This window comes from Ceratotherium simum, chromosome 5 (genome assembly GCF_057802395.1).
Source record: "Ceratotherium simum simum isolate JZ-2026a chromosome 5, ASM5780239v1, whole genome shotgun sequence".
Lineage (NCBI taxonomy): Eukaryota > Metazoa > Chordata > Mammalia > Perissodactyla > Rhinocerotidae > Ceratotherium > Ceratotherium simum.
In genome coordinates, this window is record NC_141904.1 from 40582723 (window position 1) to 40594993 (window position 12271).

Sequence of the window (12271 nt, forward strand, 5' to 3'; positions counted from 1 at the left end):
AATGAGTAATGAAGTTTCATCTTAATAAGACAAAGGGCTAAGAGCATTAGGACTTCATATAGCTTCATGCTATTGTATATGCATCTCCTTAAAATAATATCAACCCAGACATTGTGAGGAGTCCTTTTAAATTGAAATTCTAGTGTTGACTGCTATGTTCTTGACTAATACCTTCACATCATACTTCTTTGGTCGTGGCTTCCATTGAGAGCACTAAAGAATCCCACCAGCAGAACATGTCACAATGGGATGAGACTTCATCTGCTTTACTGTCTATTAGTGATCATCTGTTGTTTTTCTTGTAGACCATGGCAAAGGTTATAACCACTGTACTGAAGTTCCCTGATGATCAGACTCAGAAAATTTTGGAAAGAGAAGATGCTCGGCTAATGGTAAGCTTTAAAAGTAGGCTACAGGTAGAAGATGACTTTATCTCATCTATTTCCTTTCTGTCTCATTTACAAACACTTTGAGTTAGTAAAAGAAATTTAAAAATTTTAATCTTTATTGTACTATAGCCTGAAAAATGAGAGTAAATCTACATTAAGAAGATTTAACCAAGGGCAAATATGAATGGGTGCTCTCAAGGAAAGAACAGTCTTATTCAATAGCGTATGTGAGGTTGACACCCATCTATGCTGTATGGGATTTCCAGAACGTGGGCTGTCTATGGAAAGGACAGAAAAGGCATTTGTTCTGGTATATCCAGTAGTAATTTTTTTTAAACCAAATTATATCATGATGTTTTATAGATTATAATTCTTTATTTTATTTCAATTAATTTCCTAATACAATGATTCTGAGTGAAAGAATTTAAGCATTTTTGAGCTTTTGACATTCCCTACAAGAGAAATGTAGATAACTGAATAATTAGAAACCTTTGTGCAAAGTCAGCTGTGATTGAAATGAAACAAATACATACGTCATAAATTATGCAGAACTCCCCATGCCTAGCTTCTTTTTACCCTGGGCCAGTAATTTAGTAAGAAGATCCATTCTAAGCAGAGTGTGAAACTTGTGAAGTTTCATGCCTTGCCCCCAGCTTTCTCTTTCTGTTTCCTTTTCTTGTTTTGCTAGTACCCTGCAGTACCCTCTACATCCTCCCATGATTTCTTTACCTATTTCATGATCCCAGTACTGCTGTTCTCTTCTCTCGTCTCACTAAAGCAAGCAAAGATCTTCTCCTTAGTGATGGGTTAGCCTCTGTCTGAGTATCTCCAGTAAGAAGGATTAAGTCAATAAATAATTACCTCCCAAAGCATCCCATCTTATCTTGACAGACTATTTGTGTTTCTTACAAAAGTTCTTGCTTATCTTGAGCTCAAATCTCCCTTTCTGTAGTGGTCACCAATTTGTTCTGGTTCTAACCCATGGAACTCAACCAGAAATCTGTAGATGGCCTAGATGGAAGGCTTTTCCTTTCTAGGCTAAGTACCCCCAGCACTTATCAGCCATTTATGAAGTTCCTTTCCTCTGACTCATTGCACAGAGTCTGTCCTGCAGGAATCCCAGTGCCTCAGGCACATTCTGACCTCCTCTTCCTGGCTTCCTCTAAGGTCATCCCAGAATCCCTGACCTTTGTCCCAAGACTCCACTGTATATTGTATTATAGACTTATTGTATATTTTCTGGGACAATTGCAGTTATTTTGGTTAGCATTTAATTGTTTTTTGTAAAGCATTCCTCCCTGGTATCTAGTGGCCTAAACAGCATTGCTGTACCTCTATAGTTGTTTCTGGTTATAAATATTATTGGTAAAGAAGTATATCACTGTAATGTATACCATTCATCAATAGAGAAAATGTTTTAAATTATAGCAAACATCTAATTCTATAAGCATGTAGTCATTCAGAGTAGTTTTCCTCTTCACTGGGTAAAATAACTGTGTCATTGTGAAAATAAAAATCTCCAGTGCATTTTGAGCGTGTTGACACAATTCTGTCTTATGGTCCAGTTTAAGAAAATATTTTTAAAAGATCTAAAAAAGCTTTTATTATCTTTGTTCATTCTCCCATGGCCTCTTTATCATCTTGATGTTGGAGTATAGCAAACTCTCCTCTTACTGTTGGGCTACATTTTATCAGGATTTACTCTACAGTATAGATTCATCCTAAATCACTGCTATGGCAAAACATTCCCCTCACCCCACACACACGTGCGGTCTTACATTGGTTTGCCTTGAAGGAAATGAATTGAATTGCTACATGTAAATAGTGAACAGTATAAAGCCTTTTAAAGCAGATGGAAATATTTCTTTTTTTTTTTTTTAATTTAACTATAAAGAAATCTTTGAAAAACATTACACTCTTTATTTCTGAATAAAATGGTTTTCATTCTAGATAGAAATGAAATGGTGACTGATCCTTCTTGAAATAGCCCTCCCTTATCCCAGAGGCTGACCTGTCCAGAAAGAAAGTACCACTCTTTCCACTACTACTTTAAGCAAAGTATGATCTATCATTATCTTTTGCCTAATAAACGAGTTCAGTCAACAATCACCTTCCTGTTCTCCTTGTTATGGTGAATACAGGAAAATTGAAGACATGGCAGATATGGTTGTTAACCTTGTGGAACTTTTAATTTTAGGGGAAAGAGGTGGCATCCATTCATTCATACATGAATAAAAGTTATACCTAAGTTATATAATTTAAATAATAAAAACAGATGCTTAGAAAATATGAAATAAGTTATAATGAGCATGAAGCAAGGGAGATCCCAAAGATGGCTTATAAATCAATTTGAGTCACCTTTTGGCAGTATAAGGAGATTCTCGTTACTTGATAGAGTGACTCATGATTGTTTCTGTACGTGATGGAAAATTAAGATCAGCAATGAGAAAGTTGAAGCAAGAGTCACATTTACCATAAGATTGCTATCATTCATAAAATGAACAATAAGAATCACTGTCTTTGAACAAGTCTCTTAAAGAAGTTATAACTCATTTCATACGCCTGTCCGATGAGCTATAGCTGATTAGAGCAAAACACTGCAAAGAACAGTGACTTCTCTTTTTCTAATAGAAAGATAGTTAAAATATCCAGTAGAAAGATAGGTAAATATATTTTCAATATAAATATATAAAATGTCTTTCCAATAGATATATAAATGTATAGAAAAGAAAGATTTTTAGTTTATTAAATAATCATTTAAAAAGCCATTTAGTCACATTAGCTTTGAGTGTATGTTCCAGATGGATCTTTTCTGTAATTTATTGTGAATGTGCAGCTAGTTTCCCTTCTCTTAAAATCAGCAACTTTGAGTGTTTTGTTATTTTAGCTTTGGAGGGTGAAAAGCTGGTATAAGTAAATCAAAACAAACCCCAAACACATTGTGAAACTGCCTCCCCATCCATTAATATTTGGGATGCTTGAGAGAGAGTTGGATTGCACTTTGTGCTGACAGTGTGCAGCCCACGTCAGTGTTTGCATTATTTAGCAGGTATTATAGGAGGAATATATTCTAAAAACTTTGCTTTATGACTCTGATGGTTATACATTTGCTTGGTGGCGTTGATCAAAAACTTTCCATGACTGCTGGTAAGGTGCTTTTCAATATATCCCCTCTTTACTATATCTCTCCTCCCCTCAGTGAGTTTTATACTCTTTATTTGAAAGACCCCATTACAGAATACAATAGTTATTACTTAATAAGTGGTTTTAGAGTTTAACCTAATTTCCAGATTATCTTTTGTAGATGAGAAACCATTATCTGTCAAGTAAGATTAAATTATAAAGCATAATTAAAGTCTGGTTTATTTGAGGATTGTGGCATCTAGAGAAGGAATCCTAGTCCTTTTTAACGTGTAGTGGAGATTCAGGCAAGTGTAAAAGCCTCTGTTTCTTCACAAAACTAACATCATCTTTTAGGGTTGTTGGAGAACCAGAGTATAGTGCCTCCGCTGGGTTTTTGTGATAATGGTAGGCGTGGTGGTGATGATTACTTGGCCACTATGTAGCGATGTGTAGAACTAGTCTTTCCTAGAAAGTGAGACTTAGAAAGATGAACTAATATTACTGTGTGTAAGATAAATATTAAAGACCTCAGTAGGACAGGTCATTTATGGGAATGGTATCAGCTCAAAAAACATCATCCCCATCTCCACTTCCAGTGCCTTGGGGTGCCAACCGTATGCAGCATTGCTATGATGAGAGCCTACATCTCAACAGCTCAACCCCTGGTATGACCTTAAGCAAACATTTTTCAGATTTCTGGCCCTCATTGGTAACCTGAGCATGTTGGATTATTCTATCCGTAAGGTTTCTTTCCTTCTAAAGTATTGAATTAATTGTAAATTTTAAAGTTTTAGATTTGTTTCAAGTGGAAAAAAATCGCTTTGTATACAACAGGCAGAAGTTAAGAAGCAAATGCACACACTAAATGCGTATGCCTCTGTCTTCCCTAGAGTAGCCTTTTTCCTCCTCTCAGTTTTTAGCTTATTGTGTTTGATATTTCATTTTGTGATGGTTTAGGCAGTTTAGATGGCCAGAGTAGACTGTATGTTTGAGTAGCAGGATAGGAGCAAGAGTGAATACAAACGTTTTTGGCTTGTCTAATTGTTTTTGCCGAATAAAACTGCCTTAGAAATTCACCATCAGATTTTTTTAAAGGAGAGTGTTATTTAGTACTTAGGATAATTCCATTAAGAAAGTTTATTTTAATCAGGTGCTAAATCATCTCTTGGAATTGAGAGGTTCTTTAGTTATATAGAAATCGCCTTTAAAAAGTGTTCCTAGAGGGGCCAGCCCAGTGGCGTAGCAGTTAAATTCATGCGCTCCACTTCAGCAGCCCGGGGTTCTCAGGTTCGGATCCTAGGCCCGGACCTACACGCGGCTTATCAAGCCATGCTGTGGTGGCGTCCCATATAAAGTAGAGGAAGATGGGCACGGATGTTAGCCCAAGGCCAACCTTCCTCAGCAAAAAGAGGAGGATTGACAACAGATGTTAGCTCAGGGCTAATCTTCCTCAAAAAAAAAAAAATGGTGTTCCTAGAATAAATAACGTTTTTCTCTTTAGAGTGCTAGCAAACCTAATGACATGTTTAACCTAGATAGCTATTTTCTTTTTATTTTTTTTTATAATTTTATTTATTTATTTATTTATTGCCTCAAAGCCCCAGTAGATAGTTGTATGTCATAGCTGCACATCCTTCTAGTTGCTGTATGTGGGACGCGGCCTCAGCGTGGCCGGAGAAGCGGTGCGTTGGTGCGCGCCCAGGATCTGAACCCGGGCCGCCAGCAGCGGAGCGTGCGCACTTAACCTCTAAGCCACGGGGCGGGCCCAAGATAGCTATTTTCTTGAGGACTGCATTAAAAGAGATTTTTCTTTTCTGGTGAAAAAGGTTTGGCTTATTTTCATTCCCTATCCACTCTAGTCTTTTTAAAAATTAATCTTCTATTGACTTTGTTCTTGCTTTGCTTTCACACTGATCTTTCATGTTGTGTCAAGTTCTTGATCAGTCTTTGACCTAGACAGTCTTGTACTTAAGTTAATGTTTCTCATTTCTCTCCCTTTGGTTGGGATTTTAAAAATCTCCTCTGAATAAATAAAATTGTCAGAACTTTTCAGCATTGTTAGATACGAAAGTTTTCCATTCCAGCAGAGATTTACCTTTCCGTTTGTGTAGGCTCAGTAGATGCGTGCAAGATAGATTCAGGAAACAAATGCAAATAAAACTGATGCCTAGTGAGAAATACTACACGTGGAAAATACATATTTGTTATCCCAAAAGTGGTTTTAACTCTTGATTTTGTTAGAATTACCTAATATGTGATCATTGCAAAAAGAGACATTGCACACGTTCAGAAACATATTACATGGAAAGTGAGGCCTTCATGATCTTTAGCTTCCCAGCAGTTTCCGCCATACCAAGATCACCTTTGTTAATAGTGTGGTGAATATCCCTAGGTTTTCTAAGCTTTCTAAATATATATTTACAATTATTCCTTCATCACTTAATTATTTATTTTATAAAAATGAGAGTCTACAACAGCTTGCTTTTTTCATTTAATATAGTTTTATATTATTTCACCTCATTACAAATTAATCTACCTTATTCTTTTTAATGGCTGATTGTATGATTATATGGATGTCCTACAATTTAGTTCACCAATTTCCTATTCAGGGACACTTAGGTTGTTTCCAGTTTTTCAGTACTTACAAGCATAGACACAGCGAGCATCCATATATATATATTTTGCATACTTCTGCAAGTTTTCCAACAGGATATTAACCTTATTGTGTTGTGTGTGTTGCAAATATTTATTTTCTAGTTTGTCTTTTGACTTTGCTGCTTCTTACTAACTGCTCATTAAATATAAAAGATAAATAGAATGATGCTTCTGAGGTTGGTCACACTATCTAAGAATAGACTCAGATTTTATAAACAACCCCTATTCTTGCTAATGCTGTTTTAAAGCAAACCAGGAAGCTAATTAATAATCTTGGATTTTGGCCATCTTAAATAGGTCCCAGAATTTATTTAAGAAGTAAAAACTTATGTTTGCAATTGGGTCCCTTTGAATGGACATTTTGGTGTGGGTTATTATTTCTGAAACCATTCCTGATATACTCTTGAGTTACAAGAGAGTTAGTCAGTGATAAAGTGACATATTTTAGGAATGACAGTTCAACATCTAGACTTACCGTATTCACATTCATCAACATTTTCCCAAAAACTTTTGATGGTAAACTGAGATTATGTAAATCAAATTTTAATGGATACTTTAATGAAATTATGAAAGAAAGCCTTTTATAAAGCAAATAATCATACCCTAATTAGTCTAGCATATAAATATGTACTTCAAGTGTGAAGTACATCTTTAATTATGTTGTTTAAATTTTTAAATTAAAGTTGGCAAGTAAAATCTCAGCTACATAGTATTATATTTACTTCGGTTGGGAGGGAGGTATTACAGATTCCTTATACTTTGCCTATGCTCTTTTAATTTGGGGAGATTTGAGAAAAATTTAAGTACATTCTGTTTAATCTTTAACTTTAAATCAAAGTTCATATATACATATGAGCTGTGTGTTATATTAAGTCTTAAAACTAACCCAATAAGCTTTTTTTCTTCCTGGCTTTGTAGTATACTTCACCTCGCAGTGGTATCTTCTGAGTAAACCATCAGTCTGTGCTTAGTTAGCATGTGGTGAGTGAAGAATAATATGTCTTTTGTCTTTTGTGCAAAATAAAATGTATTGCATGATACTAACCATTTCACTGGAATTCTTTTGCTCTTTTATGTAATGAATATATGATTAAGCTATGGGTTAATATAGATATTTTATGTTAATTATGTTTTGTAGATTAATAATATATAGATTAATAATCACCACCACCAGTAGAGTTATATAATTTTAGGAAATTTTAGTTCTTTAAATAGTAGTTGAAAGTTTCAAAATTGCTCTTTGAAATTTCATTAAAGAATTCAAAAATATATTTATGTATTTTATATTTCTTTGTGGGTTTTTTCCCCCAAGAATAGTCTTTGAAGTTCATAGACATTGTGAGGGAGAAATGAAAAATCATTTTCTAGATAATAGTGAAGTGATAGATTTCATGAAACCAGAATTTAAAATATTGTAAAACCTACTTAGAGTCAAGACTAGTCTGAAATAATGAAAACTAGTGAAGTTGATTTAAATATAAATGCAGTTTTATTACTCCCTGGGATCATATAGCATAACAAAATTACACATTTGTCCTGAGCAGACCCTTAGGCAGTCTGCTTTAATTGCATGTGGCTGTTTCTAGTTAACATATTATTACAGTGAAGTGGAGGCATCTAAAATGTTTCAACACAGTTGACTGTCTTCACCATTTAATCACCCCTCCCATCACCTCCACATATTATTCATTCTATTAGCTTGATTTAGCACCCCCTAAAAATTTAGGTTACATCTTTGCCTCAGACTTTGCTAGAATTTTCACAAATCACAAATAAGCTGGATTGCAATTAATAGAGCTTGATTATAATTAAAATAAAGATTCTCTGTGATTACAAATTCAGCTAGTATTCAACTGACAGTATCAAGGTTTAAAATGCCAATATATAGCATTTCTTTTTTTAACCTTTTAGCTTAAAAAGTTCTTTAAGCCTACATTCATCTCATTTTGATTTTAATATGTATCAATTAACTTGCCTTAGAGATTATCTAGAACTATCTTTAGTCATGTAAATCCATATCTAACCCAATAAGTCTTAACATTTTCCTTTTTTTATATTATAAATACTGCATCATGCTTGTTATTATATTATCACATTTAAATACTATCATTTATCACTGGAAATGTGTATTATATAACATTTCTGTTGATTGATTGTCTCCTCAACTTTTAGTTTGAAAAATTTTAAACATAAGATTTGCAAAATAGTACAGTGAACACCCATATACCCTTATCTATATTCACTAGTTACTAACATTTTGCCGAATTTTCTCACTTGCTCTCATTCTTGTCCTTTCTTTCCCTCTGTAACATTTGACGGTTACTTGCAAACATAAACTAAATACTTTAGCAAATGTCTTTAAGAACAAGGGCATTTTCCTACATACCCACAATACAATTATCACTCTCAGGAAATTTGATATTAACATAATACTGTTATCTAGTATATAGAAAATATTCACATTTTTCCAGTTTTCCAAATAGTCTTTCATAATTTTTTAAATTCCAGGATCCATTCAGAGATTGCACGTTGCATTTCAGTGTCATGTTTTTCTAGTCTCTTTTAAACTAGAAGAGTTCTCCCAGCCTTTTGTGTCTTTCATGACACTGACATCGTGTAGCATTATTGAATCATGCATGAATTTATTTTCTCACAACAGCACAAGTGAAGGTTTCAAAATAATAACTGACAAAAGAGTTTAAATATAACAGAAGATCTTTTTCTTATTTTCTTTAGTCTTCTAGGACCAATATGATTGTTGAGTTTTATAAATAACATGCTATTGGAAGTACATCAGAGTAGTGGATTCTGTTGTTCATTTACAAATTGAAAAGACTTTAAAAGTTTCTCTTTTCACTAAATATGTATGAATAATTTGTCTCTATTAATCTTTTTTGATAATTTATTTTTATGGCATTTTTAACCTCATACTTGATCTGACTACTGACTTTTAGCATTTTAATCCGAGAAACCTTGTTAGGAAGGTTTAGCATCTTTTCTCATAGCATCTTAAGTTTTTTAAAATTGTTTGTTAATTTCAGATGAAGCATAGCTTTTCACACCAAAATACTATCTCTCCGTTGCTGCCATGCATATCATCCTGCAATAATTGCAGTATGTAGAAAAATCAGCACATTAGGGAAAGGGGAAGAACTCTTTCCCCTGTTTAAATCCAGTCAGAAGAGCTGCATCCTTGCAAGATTCTGCCAATCAGCATGTTTACTTGTGGCTTTCTCTAAGTCTGACCTGGTAACATTCAACACATGGTGAAAGGTTGCAGTTCCAAATTTCACTTAAAAATACTGTTTTCCGGGCTGGCCCAGTTGCGCAAGCGGTTAAGTGCGCACACTCTGCTGCAGCAGCCTGGGGTTCGCCGGTTTGGAACCCCGGGCGCACACTGACACACCGCTTGTTGAGCCATGCTGTGGCGGCGTCCCATATAAAGTGGAGGAAGATGGGCATGGATGTTAGCCCAGGGCCAGTCTTCCTCAGCAAAAAAAGAGGAGGATTGGCAGATGTTAGCTCAGGGCCGATCTTCCTCACACACACACACACACAAAAATACTGTTTTCCGGGATTATTAACTATACATCAGATCATTCCAAGAACATTAATTTTTAGAAGATTCCTTTATGATTTAATATTTAGAATATTTCGACTTGAGTCCCCAGACCATAGAATACCTGTATAATTTTATTTTAACTTGAAAAAACAAATGTCCCAAAAAGTTGGCTTTATAAGTTTTTTTTTTCTTTCTTTATCCTCTTTTCCTTTTTCTTTTCCAGTCATGGCTTCGGTCTTCATCTTGAAGAAATGGGGAGAGTGATATTGGGCAAGCTTGGAAAACTGTGCATACTTGCTGTTCTTTGAGAATGAAGCTGTTATTCAGGGCCCCTCATGTAGCTAAATGACCAAGAAAAATCTGACATTGGCCCACAGATATATTGCAGACTGCCTTTAAAATAGATTACATCAGTGGAGAACTGGTGATAGTTTTTTTCTTCAGTTTTTTTGTTGGGAAGGGTTTTATGTTGTTTGAAGATATTTTGAATAACTTAACCTGATTTATGGGCTCACTTAATGTTCCTTTCTTCCATTCTTTTTGTCCCTCTTTTTAAAGAACTGCTTGCTTTTCCTATTTATTTTTAGGGTTGTTTTTTTTTTAAGACTGTGCAATACATTTTGAGGTGAAACTTAGTGGATTTTTTCTGATAAATTAGAGCATTTAATTGACTATTTTATCCAGATTGATTTGTTGAATATTTGCTAAAGACTAGTTCTTGAAGCTATGACCTATGATAAATCCAAACGGCAGTACCTCATTGTTTACTTAGCTTTTGTACTTATATTTTTCAAAGGAAAAAATACTACTGTAAATTGTAAATAGTCAATACATAACTGTATTGTATGCAAATCTGTGACTGTTGGCAATGTCATCTCGGATGAACAGATAAATAAAGTTTATTTACTATATAAAATTTGCTTATTGTGTTTTTTTCTAAGTTGAAATCTATTTCAAAATAGTTAATTTATGTTCTATCTGGGTGAATATAATAAGGAACTATTTGCTAAGATAGTTAAATGCTAAGTATTTGGAAAGGTTTTTTTATGTTGAAAATTAGCATTACCAAGTTAGAAGTGTTGCTTGGAAACAAGAAATACTTCATGGTGTGTGTTTTAGGATTCTTCCAACTTGGAGATGCCTCCTCTCTCTGGAGTAGACCATACTGTGATTCTTTTTAAATTTAGTGAGAGAGAAATTTCTGGACACCAAGAGATGGGAACTGTTCAGAGAGTTTATATTCTAGCAAACACAGTATTCAATATCTAGGTATTATCTAACCTTGGCCTCAAGGAGGAATCTCAATTATTCAGACAGTCTAGACCTTAGTGTTGCTGGCATATCTTATATTTTGATAAAGAGTGGGGAGCTCTGGTGAGTAGATGACCAGCGGGTCTTCCTGTAACCCACAGCTGACTCCCTTGAGGACTACTATTCCAGCAAGGGAAGAGGGTCTTCTTACCTTTTTATTTTTTTCTCTTAAATCAGAGTTCACTTAAGGGGCAAAATTTTGTCCCACTGAAAGGTTTCTGACAACAGACATGACTTCTTACCCTATTTATGTTTTTCTAGGGTAGAAATTGAGGACCCTTAGTGAAATTTGTATACAACTTCCTAAAATTTCTCCTTAACCCATTTATGGAGACAGGCATATCAAAGAGAGTGCAGGAGTTAGCAAACTTTTTCTATAAAGGGCCAGATAGTAAAGATTTTTGGCTTTATAGGCCGGCATACAGTCTCTGTTGCAACCTCTCACCTCTGTCACTATAGTACAAAAACAATCATAGATAATATATAAATGAATAAGCGTGTGTTCCAATAAAACTTTATTTGTAAAAGCAGATGGCAGGCTGACTTTGGCTCACAGGCTGGAGTTTGCCTACCTCTAAGAGAAGAAGCTAGATTTTAAACATGAAGTCGGGGGAGGAGTGATGATCGGTTAATATAGAGGAGTTGCTCATTTCTCCTCCTGCAGGCGTGCAGCCCCTCTTTCAGAAAAAGGTGCAGCAAACAGTTCGCCTTCATTAAGAATAGTGGTGACTCTCAATGTTAGTTACTCCAGCAAGAAGAATAAAGACTTACATTGTGCTCAGTGGCAGGGTCTCAGACCTGTCTGGGACCTTTTCTTGAAGATCCCCTGTAACTATGTCCCTGATTGATGCCTGGGAAGTGACAGAGTTTTTCCAACAATACCTACAGGACATGTTTGCATCATAGATTACAGTCAGCTGAGTACTTTGCCTTCCGCTCTCTGATTGTTCCCTTCAGACAGAGAATCTGGGGTTTGTGATGGCCAAGGGTCAGCCCAAGGCCGCAGAGAGAATGCTGTGATCCCACCGCTTAGATCCAGATGCTGGGGCTCTGAACCCAAGGCTCTCTCCGAGACCTCGTGACTGCAGCACACAAAAAGGTTGATGCAGTGGATTTATTGCCAAGAAACAAGCATTTCACTTTGAAAGGTATTAGATGCTGGTAAGATGTTACTTTAGCAAGTTTTTGGCAAAAGTTCCACTTGCGGCTACTGGAATTACTTTTATAGTCA

General features: G+C 35.2%; 1 protein-coding gene across 6 annotated transcripts in view; it reads left to right on the forward strand.

Annotated features, from left to right (window-relative positions):
• The window catches only part of GOLGA4 (golgin A4), a 118329-nt gene extending 107684 nt beyond the window's left edge, over positions 1-10645 (forward strand). For 4 of the 6 annotated variants that reach the window (XR_015552195.1, XM_087430714.1, XM_087430713.1 and 1 more), the window contains 3 exons: positions 306-392; positions 7086-7148; positions 9953-10645. Coding sequence is in view for 5 of the 6 variants with exons in the window: in XM_087430714.1 (XP_087286840.1) it covers positions 306-392; positions 7086-7115 (117 nt within the window). In the remaining variant the exon portion in view is untranslated. The remainder of the gene's footprint in view (positions 1-305; positions 393-7085; positions 7149-9952) is intronic. The other 2 variants (XM_014790553.2, XM_087430715.1) reach the window with 1 other exon arrangement.
• The last annotated feature ends 1626 nt before the right edge of the window (positions 10646-12271 follow it).